Below are 20,799 nucleotides of genomic sequence, written 5' to 3' on the forward strand. Positions count from 1 at the left end.
TGTTGTTGATTTCTAAATAATTGCACTGTAATCAAAGAACATGTGAATATGACATAGTTTTAACCTTTCTCCACTTCAGTTTTGTGTTCTGAAAAATGGGAATAATAGTGCCTAGCTCATAGATTGTTTTGAGCACAAATTAATATTTTAAACTGCTCAGAATCCAGCCTAGCATAAGAATCCAGCCTGTATAGCTTCAACATATATATATATGTTAAGGCATGTCCAGTTCATTGTGACCCCATGGACTGCAGCACGCCAGGCTCCTGTGTCTTCCACTACTCCCGGAGTTTGCTCAAATCATGTCCATTGAGCTGGTGATGCTGTCTAACCATCCCATCCTCTGCTGCCTCCTTCTCCTTTTGCCTTCAATCTTTCCCAGCATCAGGGTCTTTTTCTAGTGAGTCAGCTCTTCCCACCAGGTGGCTAAAGTATTGGAGCTTCAGCTTTAGCGTCAGTCCTTCCAATGAATATTCAGGGTTGATTTCCTTTAGGATTGACTGGTTTGATCTCATTGCTGTCCAAGGGAATCTTAAGAGTCGTCTGCAGCACAATTCAAAAGCATCAATTCTTCGGCACTCAGCCTTCTTTGTGGTCCAACTCTCACATCTGGAGTCAGGCGGGACTGAGCAAGTAACACTTTTTGATTACACAGACATTTGTTGGCAAAGTGGTGTCTCTGCTTTTTAATACGCTGTCTAGGTTTGTCTTCCAAGGAGTGAGTGTATGATAAAGAATGGTACCCAAAGATATCAGGTCTTAATCCCTGTATCTGTAAGTGTTACCTTATATGGAAAAGGGGCAGGTATGGTTAAGTTAGGGATCTTGAGATGAGATTTTCTTAGGATATCCAGATGGACCCTAAATGGAATCACAATATTCGTAATAAGAGAGTAGCAGAGAAAGATTACTGAAGTAGGAGATGGCAGCCCACTCTAGTATTCTTGCCTGGAAAATTCCATGGACAGACGAGCCTGGCAGGCTGTAATCCATGGGGTCACAGAGTTGGACACGACTGAGCACACACACAACCAGAAGAGGAGAAAGTAGTGTGACCCCGAGCACAGAGATTAGAATAATGCAGCCACGAGCCAAGGAGTGCCATCGGCCACCCAGTGTTCTTAGGAGCTGGGAATAGATTCTCCCCTAGTTCTGGAAGATACAGGGCCCAGTCTTTGGATTAGTAACTGAATTTGGACCTCTGGCCTCCTGAACTGTGAGAAGATAGTCTTAATGTAAGCCACTGAGTGTGTTACACACTGTAGGAAACTAATCCCTAACAAATGTAAACTTATTACCTAGTCTCAGAAGTTTTTGAGACTTGTGTCTAGGTATAGCCAATACTTTAAATGTGCCAAGTATGCTTAAGAAGAATGTCTATTTTCTAATAGTTATTTTTCAATATATGTCCTTTAAGTTGTTTGTTAATTGTATTCAAATCTTCCATCTCTTTACTAACTTTTATCTGCCTGATCTGTCAGTAATTGAGAGAAGTGTTTTGAATTCTCTCACTGTAATGAATTTGTCAAATTCCCCTGTTTTATCCATTTTTATTTTATACATTTTGAGGCTATCTTTTTCGATGAATAAATTTTAGAATTTTGACTTTCTGGTGGGTTGAACTTTTTGGTCGTGTACTAACATCCTTATTGCTAATGCTTTTGCCTTAAAATCTCTTTTCTGTGATATCAAATTAGGTACCTCTGTCTTTCTACATATTTATGTTTTGTAAGCAAAATAAACCTGGGTTGGGGGGGGTAGTTTTCTTTTAATTTGGTAGTCTCTTTTTACAGGCAAGTTTATTTCCTGTGTAACTTATGATTCTTAAAACATGAAGACTTCTATAATGTTATTTTGTTCTCTTGGTTTCTTTCATGCTTCTTTTTTTCTCACTTTTTGATTGGCTAAATTTTTTTTTCTTTTACTTCATTTTTCCTCCTGTACTAGTTTGGAAGTTTTACATTCTTTATCTTCATTGTCTTTACTCTTGAACATTTTCAGTGCATGCACAATGCAATTTAAAGTTATCTGGAGAGATTTCCCTGGTGGCCCAGTGGCTAAGACTCAACACTTTCACTGCAGGGAGTGTGGGTTCCATCCCTGGTCTGGGAATTAAGATCCACATGCCACCCAGTACAGCCAAAATTATATGTATTATTGTACATATATGTATATATATATATCCCCTCTTATTAACATCCTGCATCAGTGTGGTTTGTTTTTTTGCAACTGATGAACCAATATTGTTACATGTGATTATCAACTAAAGTCCACAATTCACATTAGGGTTTCCCGGACCTTTTAACAATGTGTGTGATGTGACCGTCACTACAGTATCATAAAGAACAGTTTCACTGCCCTAAAAACCCCATGTTCCGCTTATTTATCCCTCCCTTTTCCTCCACCTCCAGACCCCTGCATCCATGATCTTTGTCTCGATAGTTTTGCCTTTTCCAAAATTCTATAGTTGGAATCACTATAGTACACAGACTTTTCAGACTGGTTTTTTTTTTTTCACTTCACATGCATTTAAGTTTCCTCTATGACTTTTCAAGGCTTCATAGCTCTATTCTTTTTATTGCTGAATAATATCCCATTGTACAGATGCACCACAGTTTGTTTATCCATTCACCTATTGAAGGGCATACTGGTTGCTTCTGGTTTGGACAGTTATGAATAAAACTGTTATAACCATCTGTGTGCAGGGTTTTATGTGAACAAAAGTTTTCAACTCATTTGGGGTAAATACCATGGAGCATGATTACTGGATTATATAGTAAGAGTGTTCAGGTTACTTCTGCTTAGCTTCTTTTCTATCAACTATCTTTTAAGTTCACTAATCCTACCATATTGAAGGTACTTTCTGCTGTTAAATCCATGTAATATCAGGTATTAATACATTTCACCTCTGGAATGTTCATTTGATTCTTTAATTTCTAGTCATCTATTTAAATACTCCCTTTTTCATGTTTTGCCCACTTCCTCTATTTTTATAAATATTATAATTGTTTTAAAGTCCTTGTCTGCTTAGTCCTATATTTGGATCATCTGTGGATCTACTTATTTTTTTCTTTTGAGAAGAGGTCACATTTTTCTGCCTCCTCACATGTCCCACAATTTTTAAATACTGCATGCCAGAGATTCTATATAAAAGAACCAAGGCTGAAGTCAACGCTGTCTTTCTTTAGGCAGCCTTGCCTCCTACCTAGTAGATAGGATGGAGACCGATCACTTCAGCCCAGATGAGTCCTGAGCTGAGCTGGGGTTAGGTTACCACTTTCCTTATACTCATTGCCACTGGCATTTGACATGTCAGCAGAAGGAAACCTGGCATGTGTTTCTTGTGGGCTCATCTTTCTGAAAATTTAGCTTCTCAAGCAAAGTAAGACCATGAGAGGTTTCACCTTGTCTTTTCACCCCAGACTTCTACCCTTCTGTGCAGCCAGTGTACTCAGCAGATGCCCTGTCAGGGGAACTGATCATGCATCCGAGAGTGCTTCTCCATCCAGGCCATCACGCCACCCCAGTGGCTGTCAAAAGATCTGCTGGAGCCTCTCCCCTTGTAGAAATACCACTGTCTTTGGCAATGCCAGTCATCAGTTGTCATGCTTGGAAAATGTCCCAGGGGAAGAACATAGCCAGCTCACCTAGGGAGGGCTCTTTCTTTAGAATTTTAGGTAAGCTAGTCATTGCATCCAAATATCTCCGGGGTCTTCAAAGAAAATTTATTTATAATTTTTTTTTTTCCTGCTCTAATAGTGCCTGCTGGCTACTACCATGTCCCACTGAAAAATAGGGACTTCACTGAGTTTTTAAATTTAATTGTTGCATTTGGTTCTTTAAAAAAAAAAAAAAGCTTTGAATTTTTTATGGTTTCAACTATACTTATGTCTTTAATTGTTTTATTTATTTCAACATATTAAACACCATTATGTTGTGTTTCTTATAGTTCCAATAATCCAGTACTTTTTGTGGATGTTGTTTCTGCTGACTTTCCCCATATTTTTCATCATTCTTGTGAGTTTTTCATTAGACCTTTATTGAAATTATTCAGAATCTTATTGATTGTAAATTTTCCTGGAGATTTGTGTTTGTTTTCATCAGGTATGGGGACAGTACTGATTTTCACCTGCTTTATATTAAAATTCTCAGCTTTGCAGCTGTTGGGTTTCTGTTCCTGGGTGTGGGGGAGGGGACAGGGAATTTGTACAAATGGTATTAATTCATCCTTACAGAAAGAAAAAAGTGAAGTCACTCAGTCGTGTCCAACTCTCTGTTAACCCATGGACTGTAGCCTACCAGGCTCCTCTGTCCATCCATGGGATTTTCCAGACAAGAGTTCTGCAGTGGGTTGCCAATTAAACCCATGGAAAATTAGGCTAGTGGCCATGAGTTCTCAGGGAAGAGTTCTTCCTACCCTTAGTTAATGCCAAGACAAAAAGGTTTTCTTGCTGTTGGCCTCTGTGAGATTTCTGCACCCCTTTCTGGTATTGACTCCTTCCTGGGTCCCAGCTTTACGCGGGTGTCTGCTATAACTCTCCTTCCTGAGCTTGGTCTCCATCCTGTCCCAACCCATCTGCCCCCTTCCCCAGGAATATACAAGCAGTTGGCCACCCAGGAGTGTGTATGTCCCAGCTTACTCATCTCTCTGGACTCAGATTCCCACATTATTCCTGGTCTCAGCTGGTGCTGCTGCTAAGTCACTTCAGTTGTGTCTGATTCTGTGCGACCCCATAGACGGCAGCCCACCAGGCTCCGCCATCCCTGGGATTCTCTAGGCAAGAACACTGGAGTGGGTTGCCATTTCATTCTCCAATGCATGAAAGGAAGAGTGAAAGTGAAGTTGCTCAGTTATGTCTGAGTCTTAGCGACTCCATGGACTGCAGGCCCACCAGGCTCCTCTGCCCATGGGATTTTCCAGGCGAGAGTACTGGAGTGGGTTGCCATTGCCTTCTCCATCTGGTCTCAGAAGAAATCTTTTTTTGCACAGGCTAATTTATTTATTGAAAAGCATTTCATCTTTTATTAGTGTTTTATAGCAGATAACCCTCAGGATCTCCAACCTAATTTCTAAAAACAATCTCTACGTACTTTCACCACATGGAGCCAGATTCTCCTACCTAACGTTCTACCGACTAGCTCATCTCCCCGGGCCACTGCTCTGCTCTGGAAGAATCCTTGCAGACTCATACCTTATAAATGTAGTTTCTGCCCAGCAAGTGGTACTAGAAGGATGAAAAATATAAGACCACTTTTAACACACCCCATGCTGATAGCTTACTATGTTTTTTTCATTCATGCATCCACCCTTGTGCAGATGTTGGCTGCATTTGACAATTGGACAAGCCTACTGTGACTGGCAAGCACTACACAACCTATGGGGAAGTTATAAGTGAAACCTTGGATGAATACTCTATTTAAAGCTCTGTCATCTCTGGTTCTTTCCAGGAAAAAGACCTAGGCAGATCAATTTAACTTCTGTGCTTCTCTACATAATGGATTTGCTTCTACAAAGTGGATAATTTATTTCTAAAGCATTAAGGGACTTAGTCCACTAATCATTAACTTAATAATTTCAGGTACTTTTAATTTATTCAGTAATAAGCTTTTATTGACTATTTTCTGACCAGAATCCTAATCACTTGAAAGAAAACAGTCCCTGCTTTGGGACACATCTAGAAACAAAAGGGCCAATATTCTGGTTTCTCTTTAGATTGTATAAATCTTTCACCTTCTTAAAACATGTGGACTTTACAATCATTTCAAAGTTTTCTATGAGATGGAAAGCAAGGGAGGAAGGGCCCTTGAACATTTAATGTTAATCATATACTTCATACCATATATAAATTAATGTTCAGAGTTTGTTGTGCCTCTCAAGGCCTGCACAATCTGACTCCTTTCTGTGCTGTGCTTAGTTCCTCAGTCGTGTCCAACTCTTTGCAACCCCAAGGACTGTAGCCCGCCAGGCTCTTCTGTCCATGGGGATTCTCCAGGCAAGAATACTGAAGTGGGTTGCCATGCCCTCTTCCAGGGGATCTTCCCAACCCAGGGATCAAACCCAGGTCTGCATTGCAGGTGGATTCTTTACCACTGGAGCCACTACCTCATCTCAAAAAAACTGTTTCCCTCACCCTCTATTCCTGCAGCAACTTTCTGTTTCTCCAATATTCCCCATCATGGAGTGTGGTAGAATGGTTGCAAAAATGCTTCAGCACTCTTTTCCTCCCATTTTCCATACGCTTTGGGATGTGACTTTACAACTCCAATCAAGAGGTAAAGTCTATTTCCCCACTCTTTGAACCTGGGCTAACTTGCTTAGCCAATAAATGAAGAAGTGGTTCGAAGCCTGGGACTGGAGAGGTCTTATGTGTGTTTCATACTGTTCGTGGGGTTCTCAAGGCAAGAATACTGAAGTGGTTTGCCATTCCCTTCTCCAGTGGACCACATTCTGTCAGATCTCTCCACCATGAACCGCCCATCTTGGGTTGCCCCACACAGCATGGCTTAGTTTCATTGAGTTAGACAAGGCTGTGGTCCGTGTAATTAGATTGACTAGTTTTCTGTGATTATGGTTTCAGTGTGTCTGCCCTCTGATGCCCTCTCGCAACACCTACCATCTTACTTGGGTTTCTCACATTGGACGAGGGGTATCTCCTCACTGCCACCCCTCCTGACCTGCTATATGCTACTGGAGATGAGTGGAGAAATAACTCCAGAAAAAATGAAGGGATGGAGCCAAAGCAAAAACAATACCCAGTTGTGGATGTGACTGGTGATAGAAGCAAGGTCCGATGCTGTAAAGAGCAATATTGCATAGGAACCTGGAATGTTAGGTCCATGAATCAAAGCAAATTGGAAGTGGTCAAACAGGAGATGACAAGCGTGAACATCGACATTCTAGGAATCAGCGAACTAAAATGGACTGGAATGGGTGAATTTAACTCATATGACCGTTTATCTACTACTGTGGGCAGGAATCCCTTAGAAGAACTGGAGTAGCCATCATGGTCAACAAAAGAGTCAGAAATGCAGTACTTGGATGCAATCTCAAAAACGACAGAATGATCTCTGTTCGTTTCCAAGGCAAACCATTCAATATCACAGTGACCCAAGTCTATGCCCCAACCAGTAACGCTGAAAAAGCTGAAATTGAACACTTCTATGAAGACCTACAAGACCTTTTAGAACTAACACCCCAAAAAGATGTCCTTTTCATTATAGGGGACTGGAATGCAAAAGTTGGAAGTCAAGAAACACCTGGAGTAACAGGCAAATTTGGCCTTGGAATATGGAATGAAGCAGGGCAAAGACTAATAGAGTTTTGCCAAGAGAACGAAGTGGTCATAGCAAGCACCCTCTTCCAACAACACAGGAGAAGACTCTACACATGGACATAACCAGATGGTCAACACCGAAATTAGATTGATTATATTCTTTGCAGCCAAAGATGGAGAAGCTCTATACAGTCAGCAAAACCAAGACCGGGAGCTGACTGTGGCTCAGATCATGAACTCCTTATTGTGAAATTCAGACTTAAATTGAAGAAAGTAGGAAAAACCACTAGACCATTCAGATCAGATCAGATCAGTCACTTAGTTGTGTCCGACTCTTTGCGACCCCATGAATCGCAGCACACCAGGCCTCCCTGTCCATCACCAACTCCCGGAGTTCACTCAGACTCACGTCCATCGAGTCAGTGATGCCATCCAGCCATCTCATCCTCTGTCATCCCCTTCTCCTCTTGCCCCCAATCCCTCCCAGGATCAGAGTCTTTTCCAATGAGTCAACTCTTCGCATGAGGTGGTCAAAGTACTGGAGTTTCAGCTTTAGCATCATTCCTTCCAAAGAAATCCCAGGGCTGATCTCCTTTAGAATGGACTGGTTGGATCTCCTTGCAGTCCAAGGGACTCCCAAGAGTCTTCTCCAACACCACAGTTCAAAAGCATCAATTCTTTGGCACTCAGCCTTCTTCACAGTCCAACTCTCACATCCATACATGACCACAGGAAAAACCATAGCCTTGACTAGACAGACCTTTGTTGGCAAAGTAATGTCTTTGCTTTTGAATATGCTATCTAGGTTGGTCATAATTTTCCTTCCAAGGAGTAAGCGTCTTTTAATTTCATGGCTGCAGTCACCATCTGCAGTGATTTTGGAGCCCAGAAAAATAAAGTCTAACACTGTTTCCACTGTTTCCCCATCTATTTCCCATGAAGTGATGGGACCGGATGCTATGATCTTCGTTTTCTGAATGTTGAGCTTTAAGCCAACTTTTTCACTCTCCTCTTTCACTTTCATCAAGAGGCTTTTGAGTTCCTCTTCACTTTCTGCCATAAGGGTGGTGTCATCTGCATATCTGAGGTTATTGATATTTCTGACCTAAATCAAATCCCTTATGATTATACAGTGGAAGTGAGAAATAGATTTAAGGGACTAGATCTGATAGATAGAGTGCCTGATGAACTATGGACGGAGGTTCGTGACATTGTACAGGAGACAGGGATCAAGGCCATCCCCATGGAAAAGAAATGCAAAAAAGCAAATAGCTGTCTGGGGAGGCCTTACAAATAGCTGTGAAAAGAGGAGAAGTGAAAAGCAAAGGAGAAAAGGAAAGATATAAGCATCTGACTGCAGATTTCCAAAGAATAGCAAGGAGAGATAAGAAAGCCTTCCTCAGCGATCAATGCAAAGAAATAAAGGAAAACAACAGAATGGGAAAGACTAGAGATCTCTTCAAGAAAATTAGAGATACCAAGGGAATATTTCATGCAAAGATGGGCTCGATAAAGCCAGAAATGGTATGGATCTAACAGAAGCAGAAGATACTAAGAAGAGATGGCAAGAATACACAGAAGAACTGTACAAAAAAGGATCTTCACAACCCAGATAATCACGATGGTGTGATCACTGACCTAGAGCCAGACATCCTGGAATGTGAAGTCAAGTCGGCCTTAGAAAGCATCACTACGAACAAAGCTAGTGGGAGGTGATGGAATTCCAGTTGAGCTATTTCAAATCCTGAAAGATGATGCTGTGAAAGTGCTGCACTCAATATGCCAGCACATTTGGAAAACTCAGCAGTGGCCACAGGACTGGAAAAGGTCAGTTTTCATTCCAATCCCAAAGAAAGGCAATGCCAAAGAATGCTCAAACTACCGCACAATTGCACTCATCTCACACGCTAGTAAAGTAATGCTCAAAATTCTCCAAGCCAGGCTTCAGCAGTATGTGAACCATGAACTTCCTGATGTTCAAGCTGGATTTAGAAAAGGTAGAGGAACCAGAGATCAAATTGCCAACATCTGCTGGATCATGGAAAAAGCAAGAGAGTTCCAGAAAAACATCTATTTCTGCTTTATTGACTATGCCAAAGCCTTTGACTGTGTGGATCACAATAAACTGTGGAAAATTCTTCAAGAGATGGGAATACCAGACCACCTGACCTGCCTCTTGAGAAACCTATATGCAGGTCAGGAAGCAACAGTTAGAACTGGACATGGAACAACAGACTGGTTCCAAATAGGAAAAGGAGTTCATCAAGGCTGTATATTGTCACCCTGCTTATTTAACTTATATGCAGAGTACATCATGAGAAACGCTGGGCTGGAAGAAGCACAAGCTGGAATCAAGATTGCCAGGAGAAATATCAATAACCTCAGATAAGCAGATAACACCACCCTTATGGCAGAAAGTGAAGAGGAACTCAAAAGCCTCTTGATGAAAGTGAAAGAGGAGCGTGAAAAAGTTGGCTTAAAGCTCAACATTCAGAAAACGAAGATCATGGCATCTGGTCCCATCACTTCATGGGAAATAGATGGGGAAACAGTGGAAACAGTGTTAGACTTTATTTTTTGGGGCTCCAAAATCACTGCAGATGGTGACTGCAGCCATGAAATTAAAAGATGCTTACTCTTTGGAAGGAAAGTTATGACCAACCTGGATAGCATATTGAAAAGCAGAGACATTACTTTGCCAACAAAGGTCTGTCTAGTCAAAGCTATGGTTTTTCCTGTGGTCATGTATGGATGCGAGAGTTGGACTGTGAAGGAAGCTGAGTGCCGAAGAATTGATGCTTTTGAACTGTGGTGTTGGAGAAGACTCTTGAGAGTCCCTTGGACTGCAAGGAGATCCAACCAGTGCATTCTAAAGGAGATCAGCCCTGGGATTTCTTTGGAAGGAATGATGCTAAAGCTGAAACTCCAGTACTTTGGCCACCTCATGCGAAGAGTTGACTCATTGGAAGACTCTGATGCTGGGAGGGATTAGGGGCAGGAGGAAAAGGGGATGACAGAGGATGAGATGGCTGGATGGCATCACCTACTCGATGGATGTAAGTTTGAGTGAACTCCAGGAGTTGGTGATGGACAGGGAGGCCTGGCGTGCTGCGATTCATGGGGTCGCAAAGAATCGGACATGACTGAGTGACTGAACTGAACTGAACTGAACTGTATGTGTTTACATACACCTGCCCTGACACCACTCATGCCTAGTGAGCTTGTTCAAGGATGAGAGACCACGTGGAGCCGGAACGAATCTGGACCAGCCAAGCACCAACTGCTGACCTACCTGCTGAATCAGATCCAAATCAGAACTCCCTGTCAACCCAGGACTCAGCATACAATGCAGACACTACTGACTAGGTTAGGTCCCCCATGTCTCATATAAAATACGACAACTGTAATATCTGTTTTTTAAGTGTCTACCTCCCCTGCTAGACTATTACCTCCATGAGGGGAGGAATCAGGTCTATCTTGACCACAACTTTGTCCATCGCATCTAGCATGGTGCTGGCTCTAGTCAGTACTCATTATTAGTTGATTAAATGAGTGTATTAGTGAACATATGAGCAAATCTTCACACAGTCTAACAGATGAGGAAACTAAGGTCGGAAGGGCTTAAATAACCTTTCTGAAGTTACTCACCAAGGAAATAGTGAGGCTGAGACACAGTTCATACACTTGAAATAATACAGTTCACACAGTTCTGGAGACTGCTGCTGCTGCTAAGTCGCTTCAGTCGTGTCCGACTCTGTGTGACCCAATGGACGGTAGCCCACCAGGCTTCCCCGTCCCTGGGATTCTCCAGGCAAGAACACTGGAGTGGGTTGCCATTTCCTTCTCCAACGCACGAAAGTGAAAAAATAAAGTGAAGTCGCTCAGTCGTGTCCGACTCTTCGAGACCCCATGGAGCCAACCAGGCTCCTCTGTCCATGGGATTTTCCAGGCAAGAATACTGGAGTGGGGTGCCATTGCCTTCTCCGGTTCTGAAGACTAGGTAACTCTAAAGAGGAATCTGCTAAGCCATCTAGATTAAGCCATCTAGATAAAGCCATTAAGAATGACCCATAACCCAGGGTCTTTTGGGAAATATGGCTACCAACCCTTCAGTTTTGTAATCCCTGAACGAAACCAGCTACAAGGTCCTGGGAAACGGCTCCATGTATCGTTTGGGAACAGTCACGCCTTTGCTATTTGGCTTTCATTCTACTGTACATCTGTACAGAAGCAGCACGGTGGCATCAGGAAGCATGATGGGTCGGTTTTCTCCTTTGAAAATGGGACTACTTGGTAGTATTTTGTATTATATTATATACAAGAAATATGATAATATATATATTACCTACATTATAAGATTGTTCTGAAAAGTATACTGGTGTAAGCATGAAAAAATTGGTGCAGTGCTTGACGTGGAAGATGCTCGTAAGATGTTTGGGTGGCTTAAGTGGGCACTTTGATGACATGGCTTCTCCTTTGGCATATTTAATTGTGATGGATAATGGACATCTTTGCAGCTTAAGATGACACTGTTAAAATAGAATTCTCTTCTAATGATGCCTGGAGCCTTGCCACTCAATGGGAGAATCAGCAGAACCTATAGTATCTTATTTGCAATTGACATTCTCTACAACAAAATTGTAATTTTGTTCCTGTTTTAAATTTTTTCTTGTTTCACTGGAAAGATGTTTCTCAGTTTTCAGCTTTAAAACTGTACAAGTAACTTTGTTACAATAAAAATAAATGTGTTTTTTAAAAAAGAACCTCTCAAGAAATGTCAACAAATAATATTATTTGCCACTATTTAATAACAAAGAGGGGCTTCCCTGGTAGCTCAGCTGGTAAAGAATCCACCTGCAATGCAGACCCTTGTTTGATTCCTGGGTCAGAAGATCACCTGGAGATAGAATAGACTACCCACTCCAGCATTCTTGCTCTTCCCTGCTGGCTCAGCTGGTAAAGAATCCTCCTGCAATGCGGGAGGCCTGGCGTTGATCCCTGGGTTGGGAAGATCCCCTGCAGAAGGGAATGGCAACCCATTCTGGCTTGGGAAAGTGCCATGGACAGAGGAGCCTGGCAGGCCACAATCCATGGGGTCGCAAGAGCCAGACACAATGTAGCGACTAAACAACAGCAACAAATCATTTACACTGTGGTTCATATCTCCGGCGGTATCCACAATCATGCTGGGCACTGAACAGGAGGCATTCCTGTCCAGAGTTTGAGGAAACATCCTCTCTCCCCCATCATGGTGTAAAGTTGGCAGAGACCCGAAAAACTCCATGCGCACACCCTCCAGCCTCCAGCCAGGAAATGCTGAGCCTCTGGCAGCGGAGACAGGAGCTGGGAATATCTTTATGACATCTTCACTGAGAGCTATTAGTGTGTTGGCCATCATTTGCCTTGGACTGGATTTTCACAGAATTCAGCAGCAGGTACTCTACAGGCAGCACAGGACTAAATGTTTGGCAAGAGTCTGGGGTAACAATCAGCAACTGAAAATAAGCTGTGGTGTGCGGCTTACCCAGAATGATTTCTTCAGAGCTACTGCTGCTAAGTCACTTTAGTCGTGTCCAACTCTGTGTGACCCCATAGATGGCAGCCCACCAGGCTCGGCCATCCCTGGGATTCTCCAGGCAAGAATACTGACCAGTGTTTAAACTACCTATCAGTTTTTCCATCCCGAGGCAAAGATAAATGTTGGGCAGAAAACTAATCACTTAAAGAGAGCACACAGCAGCAAAGGGTAAAGAGAATTTTTGAAAATTCTTACAAAATGAGACAAGGCACTGTTGAAAGTGCAAATTGTTGGGCCCTGCCCCAGATCCACGAACTCTGGATCTTATTGCAGGGGGCCTGGGATCTTCATATTTATAAGCATATTTATAATCTTCATATTTATAAGCATCCCCTACTGACTCCAGAGCATACGGTCGTCTAACCACATGCTGAGAAATGCTGGTTTTGGAGTTCAGGCAAGCCAGTGGATTCTGCAAAAACCTACTGGGGCTTCAGGAGGGTTGTCTCCGGTGAAGAGACCCAAGAAGGTAGTGCAAGAGTAAAGGGTCGGGGATGACAAGGATCCAAATCAGCGGCAGTTTTAAGGCCTGCCCTTACAGTGGAAGGCCCACCATGGAGCCAGCCACTTGCTAGCTATTGCTCCCACCCCTGCTATCACAAGCACACCACAACAGTCAGGACTCAAAGAGGAGACAGAAATCATATAGTGATTCGGAGAGGGAAATTGGGTATTACCTACAAGGGGTAAGACTTCCCTGGTGGCTCAGATAGTAAAGCGTCTGCTTACAATGCAGGAGACCCGGGTTCGATCTCTGGGTTGGGAAGATCCTCTGAAGAGGAAATGGCAATCCACTCCAGTATTCTTGCCTGGAAAATCCCATGGATGGAGGAGCATGGTAGGCTACAGTCCATGGGGTCCCAAAGAGTTGGACATGACTGAGCGACTTCACTTTCACTTTCTTCACTTACAAGGGGTAAAGGAAAACTCTAATATATAGCCACTACCTACCTTGATGTTGAGGAGAACACGAAGCCAGGCACAAATACGGAAGCACTCCCAACCCATCAGGAAGCACAGACCGGCGCTGTATTTTTCATGTTGTCTGCTCCAGCTGAGGGTTTTAGGGGGCTTTTAAGCAGAGGATGACCAGGCTCCTCACACACAGGAGGTCAAACTGCTGCCATTGCCAAGGGAGGCTCAGGGTGGCTTGGGAGTTCCATATGGTCAATTTTACCTGGGTCCAAGCAGATGTTCCCTATTTCAAGTTTTGGGATCCCATTTCTTCCAGTTGAAGATGATGTCAACTTCACAAGAGTTAACAAGGCTGTAAATTCAACTAATTCAGTGCAGAGAGATGCCAATCACATCAGGCTACCATGTACTGAAGAGCTAGCTAAGAGAAGCACCCTGGAATCGGGGGAAAGAGCTCCTTCTCATTCTAATGTTCCTCCAGCATCCTCTACTGATGAAGCTTAACACTGGGCCAAATGGCAAGAAAGAAACGTTCCAGTATTGCAAGCACGGCAGAAAGGATTGGGGCTGAGATCAACACTGGTGACTGGCAATGCACCCCTACCTTTATTGTCTCTCCCATGGTCTCCACTACCACCCACAAAAACAAAAACACAAATACTGCAAATAGAAATGAGGAAACCCAGGATGCCAACAGCCATCAAGAACATCTTTTGAAAGCTATATACTCACATGTATCTAGGGTGACCTACCATCTGTTTGCCCAGGGCTCTTTGCCCAGCTTTAGCACTTAAAGTCCTGCATCCTAGGGGCACCCCTCAGTCCCAGAAAACCTGGAACATATTTGTCACCCTACATGCATCCCAAAGGTTTTCAAACATTCTGTGCATCAGAATTGCCTTGGGCACTTGGTAAAAATACAGGTGATTCTATTAAATCTGTTAAAGGTTATTTTGGGTGCAAGCAGACCATGGAGTGATTTTTAAGAACTTTTACTTAGAGGACAGTCCAGGACTTCTTTCCATTCTAAAACCACAATCATTGAAAAGAAAGAAATGACACCCTTTGGGATTAGAGGCAAGGTTCCTGAGCCAGAAGAAGACACTGACAAGTTGTTTATTGACAGGGCTGTCACTTCAATTGCATCTGGTTCTTTTTGACCCTATGGACTATAGACCGCCAGGCTCCTCTGTCCATGCAATTCTCCAGGCAAGAATACTGGAGCAGTTTGCCATTTCCTTCTCCAGGGGATCTTCCTGACCCAGGGATCAGACCCACATGTCTCATGTCTCCTGCACTGGCAGGCGGGTTCTTTACCACTAAGAACCTTAGTTTATGGGTAAACTAATGGCATCTGGTCCCATCATTTCATGGGAAATAGATGGGGAAACAGCAGAAACAGTGTCAGACTTTATTTTTTGGGGCTCCAAAATCACTACAGATGGTGACTGCAGCCATGAAATTAAAAGACGCTTACTCCTTGGAAGAAAAGTTATGACCAACCTAGATAGCATATTCAAAAGCAGAGACATTACTTTGCCAACAAAGGTCTGTCTAGTCAAGGCTATGGTTTTTCCTGTGGTCATGTATGGATGTGAGAGTTGGACTGTGAAAAAGGCTGAGTGCCGAAGAATTGATGCTTTTGAACTGTGGTGTTGGAGAAGACTCTTGAGAGTCCTTTGGACTACAAGGAGATCCAACCAGTCCTTTCTGAAGGAGATCAGCCCTGGGATTTCTTTGGAAGGAATGATGCTAAAGCTGAAACTCCAGTACTTTGACCACCTCATGCGAAGAGTTGACTCACTGGAAAAGACTTTGATGCTGGGAGAGTTTGGGGGCAAGAGGAGAAGGGGATGACAGAGGATGAGATGGCTGGATGGCATCACTGACCTGATGGACATGAGTCTGGGTGAACTCCCTGGGTGAACTCCGGGAGTTGGTGATGGACAGGGAGGCCTGGCGTGCTGCAATTCATGGGGTTGCAAAGAGTCGGACACGACTGATCGACTGATCTGACTGATCTGATCTGAAGCCTTAGTTTATGGGATGGGGGGAAAGATAAAAATTATAGCCTGCCCCTACCACTTTTCTCTCCTCTCAGTTCAAGGATAAATCCTTTCTCCTTCAATGTCATAAAGTATAATAAACAGTAACGGATGCTGTGAAATTAGATTTGATAGTAGCAGCAATGTAGGGTTGTTGATGGGGTATACTGAGCTTCCAGCAGGTTAAGCACTATATAACACAAAGTTCATTTAAATACTTCCACCGTATAACTTGCACCGGGTGTAGTTAATTTAGCACTATTTCTGCTATTTTCACACTGTAAGATACATGATTTAACACGGCCACTTAAAGATGTGTCTCAAGAACTCAGAATTGAAGACACTTAACATTTATTTTCTATTGTGTTTCCAGGCATCGTGCTAAATTCTGTAAATACATTATCTCATGTAATCCTCCCGACAGAAAAGCTATGCCCATTTCATAAAAAAAGCAGGGTACCCGACCGAGATTATACACCAAGTAAAAATGTGCATAGCGTGAAACTCAGATCTCTTCTCTCAAGCAAACTTTGTTTGCAAATAGGGCGCGGTCCTATTCTCAGTGCTATGACAGAAGTCTGCACCGGCTGCAGGGAAAACAAACGAGGTGCATCTCAGACTCTCAGTGGAGTTCAGGATAAAAGTCAAACCCTGTTGCTCCGTGCATCATGACTAGGTTCCCCAACGCCTTCGCCCTTCCGCTGGGGCTCGGTCGCTCTTCCGGCACGGACCAAAGAAGCGGGCGCTTGGATGTCTCTTGTCTTTGCTTAGGGGTGTGGGACTTCGGCCGAGGAAACGTCTTCATCCCCACCATCGCCACAGCCGACCCTTAACAGGGCTCCACCGCACCCTCAATCTCTGTGCTACCCTAGAACCCCGGCGCTGCCGTCTTCACCGTCAGAGACACGGCCCTTTCGGCTCGAGGGACACCGAGCCGCCCGGACATCCGGGCTGTGGCTCCGGAAGAGGCGGTGGCGGCGGCGGCGCGTGACGTCAGGGGACGTGCCTGCCGCCGTGGGCCTGCGGTTGGGAAGTGCTGGTGTCAGGCCGGGGTTCGGAGACCCCCACATACCGCCGGCGGCAGAACAGGCCCGAGGCAGCCCGGGGTTTGCTTTAGGAAGAGCGGCTTTAAAACCTGCGCGCCCGGCTCCTCTGGCAGGTGCGGCCTCCCGGCCTGTCGCTGCGACTTGTGGGGACCTTCCTGAGGTCCCTTCTTCAGGGGACTTCAGTCAGGGCCTCCCGGGGGTGGGGCGGAACGGGTCTAAAATGAAGTTGCTTAAGCCTTATTGAGAGGACCAGGCTCTCTCACCTTCGAGCATCGCTTAATTCTCACTCGGACCATGAGAGAGGTATTGGCTCCTCTGTTGACAGAGGAGGAAACTGACTCGGAAAGGGGAAGGCATTTGCCTCAGGCCACGCCGCTGGGAAGGGTCAGATTCGGATTCAAAGCGAGTCCTTTGGCTGCCGCAGGAGCGCTCGCTCTTGGCCTTGGAAGCGCAGTTCTCGTGCTTAATTCGGGTAAAGAATCTCGGCGTGGAAGGTAGGAGTTAGTTAATAGTTTCCGAGACTCCGCAGATTTCTGGAATCTGTATTTTCAGCAGCCGTGCGGTGCACATAACACATCGCTGCCCTGTGAACACAGCAAGAATGATAGCTGGTTTTAAGGCCTCAACTGAGAGAAAATATCATACGAGAGCTTCCTCTACAAATCATGTGGAACTGGAGAGTAGATACTTGTTGTGCCGTTAACTCTGTGGGCAGATGGCAGCCTCTGTCCTCTGCCCACTTATTAAATAAGAAAACTTACATGCTTACCACTTGGGAGAATTTGTTAAACATACAGGTTCCCAGGACCAGCTTAGTTCTCCTGAATCAGAAAGTCTGGGAGTGGGGCTGGGAATTTGTAGGCTAAACAAGCTATTAAAAAGAGCCTGTTAACCTTTGAGAACTTTGGAGTGAAGTTGTCTTGGACCTATGAGAAAATGGACTGTAAGTCCGTACGTGCCCCCAACGTTCCCGTTTCGTTTGTTTGGTTTTGTTTTGCGGATGTGTATGCTCTGTATTTGATGTGGGCTAGACTTTTATTGGCAAAAATGTCAAATTAATATTACTGGTCATTATGGTGTGGATTTTTTACTTAAGACCGGAATGTGGTAAAATTTGAACGTTAATTACCTGTTGATTTCCTGAGTGACACTGGGTGAACCACTTAACCTCGTGGCCCTTACATATCTGTTTATCATCACCTTCTACAATGCTTGTTTCAATGACAGACACGTGTATCCATCCAACATCAAATCTTCTGAGACGGGCCATAGGTGTTTTTAACAAGCTTCAAGGGAAGTTTGATGGAGCCTGTGATGATGGAGTATGGAAATGCCCGGGGAAACTGCGTTTTAGCCTATTTCTGAATCTTCATGGAGGTGGCATATCACAGTTCCGTCATGTTGTCATCTTGGGGGACCAATAAGAGTAATGTGGTTCATGGGAGATCCTGGTTATAGAATTTCTTAGTATCTACTTTCTTGTGAATGAAGTGAAAGCACCGCGGTAAGCTAAATCATTAAAAGATAAGCATTAAAAGCAGCATCCCCAAGTAACTTAGTAGGCTCCTGATTGAGATGTTGTGATCTCAGAGTTGATTTTATGTAGACGCACTGATTGCTATTGAGTCATCTCATCTACTTGAAAGGATTATAGTCAAAGCTTGGTAGTCAAAGCTTTCACAACCCCAACTTAAAGCATCTTTTTTTTTTTTTTTCTTTCTCTTTAAACAGATACCATTGTGTAGTTTGAATCAGGAATGAAATTTTCTGAAAGCTAAGAGTAGAAGTCTTGGTCAGCATGGAGGACAAAAGACGGCGAGCCCGAGTGCAGGGAGCCTGGGCTGGTCCTGCTAAGAGCCAGGCCACTGCTCAGCCAGGCAAGGACCTGTGGGGATCTCCTGTTTTTGTGTGTATATGTGTGTGGACCAGTATCCTCTTTTAATTGATGTTAAGGTTTGAATCTTGTCTCTTTTCAGCTCCCACTGCTGAGAACAATCTCCAACAGAGACCTGGTAAAGCCTGGATGAACAAGGAGCAGCATCTGTCTGACAGACAGTTTGTGTTCAAAGAACCCCAGGAGGTAAATTCTTGTTTCTTCTTCAACAGTGACAAAGATTTATTTATAAAAGCAACAGTCACATGGTAGACACTCAAATAAATAGTGATTGAATAAGCTCACTAATAGAGAACTGAAAGGCCTGTAATAATAATGAAATGTGGAGTATTAGTTTCTTAGTATGTCTGAGAATTCTTAGTAGTCTTCCCCCAATTTATAGGCATTTTTAATTCCCTTTTTTTTTTGGCCAAGGAGATGTACTGTGACGAGAGGTTATACCATGACTGGAGTTTGCATTAGTTATCTAAGTTCTAACAGTCGTAAAAATGCTAGTGTATCAAGTATCTGTGGAATTGGATTGAAATTTTAGCTATTGCATTGCTTAATCTTGCTGGGAAAAATGTAAGAAACGGGGAAGAGTTGCTGTTTTTAATAACATGGGAAAAAGGCGCTAAAAATCAGGTATCTTGCTATAGTAACGATTGCATAAATAATGATTAAAACCTCCTATTTCCTAGTATGTCTTCTGTTTTTAAAAATCCCTTGGAAAGAATGTTTTTGTTTTTGTTTTTGTTTTTCAGAATGCTTACTGCTAGGAAAACATATTAATTCTAGTTTTGTCATCCTTTACTGCCTACTAGTCACTCTGGAGTAGTTCTAAGAAGAGTAGAACCAGAAGTTTCTGGTGGGATACTAAGAGCTTAGAATAAAACAGGGATAGTTTTAAACCTGCTTTATTTTAACTAGGAATGAGAGGATACCATAATTCTGCAAGGAAACCTCCCTGAGGATTAGGAATCATTCAGAAATAATATCTGACTGTTTCTCTGCAGGGGGTACGCAGAGCCCCAGAGCCACGAGTGATTGAGTAAGTACACTGCTGCCCTCCTGGGACCGTTGCCTACAGTGAATGGAGAGCCCCAGATCTTTCCCTTGGCCTGGTGTTTCCATCTGGAAAAGATAATGGTCAATTAGTGTCTTAAATTTTAAGCTGGGATATCCCTGTCTCAGATATCTTTAAACCTGGTCTTTTGAGAAGCCTTTCCGAATTTGCTGATGGTGTGGAAAATGCAACCAGATATCTGTTCCCTAAACTCTGACTGGTGTAGATTTCCTGGCTCTGTTTGACTAACATATATACAGATAGCAGCTAAAATATCTCTTAGGTAAAGACACAGAGGAATTTTTTTCCTGAGTCATTGAAACATGATTCTTCAAAAAACCTTTTAGTATCAATTTACTAGCAGTGCTATGAAAACTGCTAGAAATCTAGAAGCTTTTACAGTTCATTTATTAAAACCACAGAATTGTTCCAGAGCAATTAAATGATAATAAACATTTCTCTTATATTGATCTGTGTCTAAAAATATTCTTTTTCAAAATGATGAAAGATGCTTTGATTTCTCTTGTCCTGCTTCTCAATTTCCATCTAATGCAGATAAATTATCTGTAGAAAGCATGCTTTTATTTTAGCAAATTAACATTAAATGTGTACTGTTGCTCATGAGCAAGTATTCAGCTGTTTGGCTATTTGCAGGTCAACTTGTATATCTTAGAAAAGTTTGAAACTAACACAAGTATCATCATATTTTCAGAGAGGGTGTATAGTTATGGCCTGGCCACTAGTCAGCTATGTAACTAGTCCTTAGGTAAGTTATTATTGTCTCTCTGGACTTGTGTTTCCTTGCCTGTAATATTAAGGGATTGGACTATATAATCACTTAAGACCCAGTCTGGTAGCTTTAACAGTCTTTGTTTTGCAAATACAAATGTGATACTGCCTCCATCGATGGTAAGGAAAAGAAACAAAGCCAAGAAACCTGTTAAGCTACAAATGGGACATTCAGGTTGAAAAAAAGGGACAATTGTGAATTTCCCAGACAGA

General features: G+C 43.1%; 1 protein-coding gene across 5 annotated transcripts in view; it reads left to right on the forward strand.

Annotated features, from left to right (window-relative positions):
* Positions 1-16,804: 16,804 nt before the first annotated feature.
* Positions 16,805-20,799, forward strand: part of ALKBH3 (alkB homolog 3, alpha-ketoglutarate dependent dioxygenase) — a 41,517-nt gene continuing 37,522 nt past the window's right edge. For 2 of the 5 annotated variants that reach the window (XM_005216455.5, XM_059874687.1), the window contains exons 1-4: positions 16,805-16,971; positions 18,590-18,735; positions 18,835-18,938; positions 19,748-19,782. In XM_005216455.5, the coding sequence (XP_005216512.1) occupies positions 18,657-18,735; positions 18,835-18,938; positions 19,748-19,782 (218 nt within the window). In that variant the 5' untranslated portion in view covers positions 16,805-16,971; positions 18,590-18,656. 5 annotated transcript variants of the gene reach the window in all.

Source organism: Bos taurus, chromosome 15, assembly GCF_002263795.3.
Source record: "Bos taurus isolate L1 Dominette 01449 registration number 42190680 breed Hereford chromosome 15, ARS-UCD2.0, whole genome shotgun sequence".
NCBI classification, from domain to species: Eukaryota; Metazoa; Chordata; class Mammalia; order Artiodactyla; family Bovidae; genus Bos; species Bos taurus.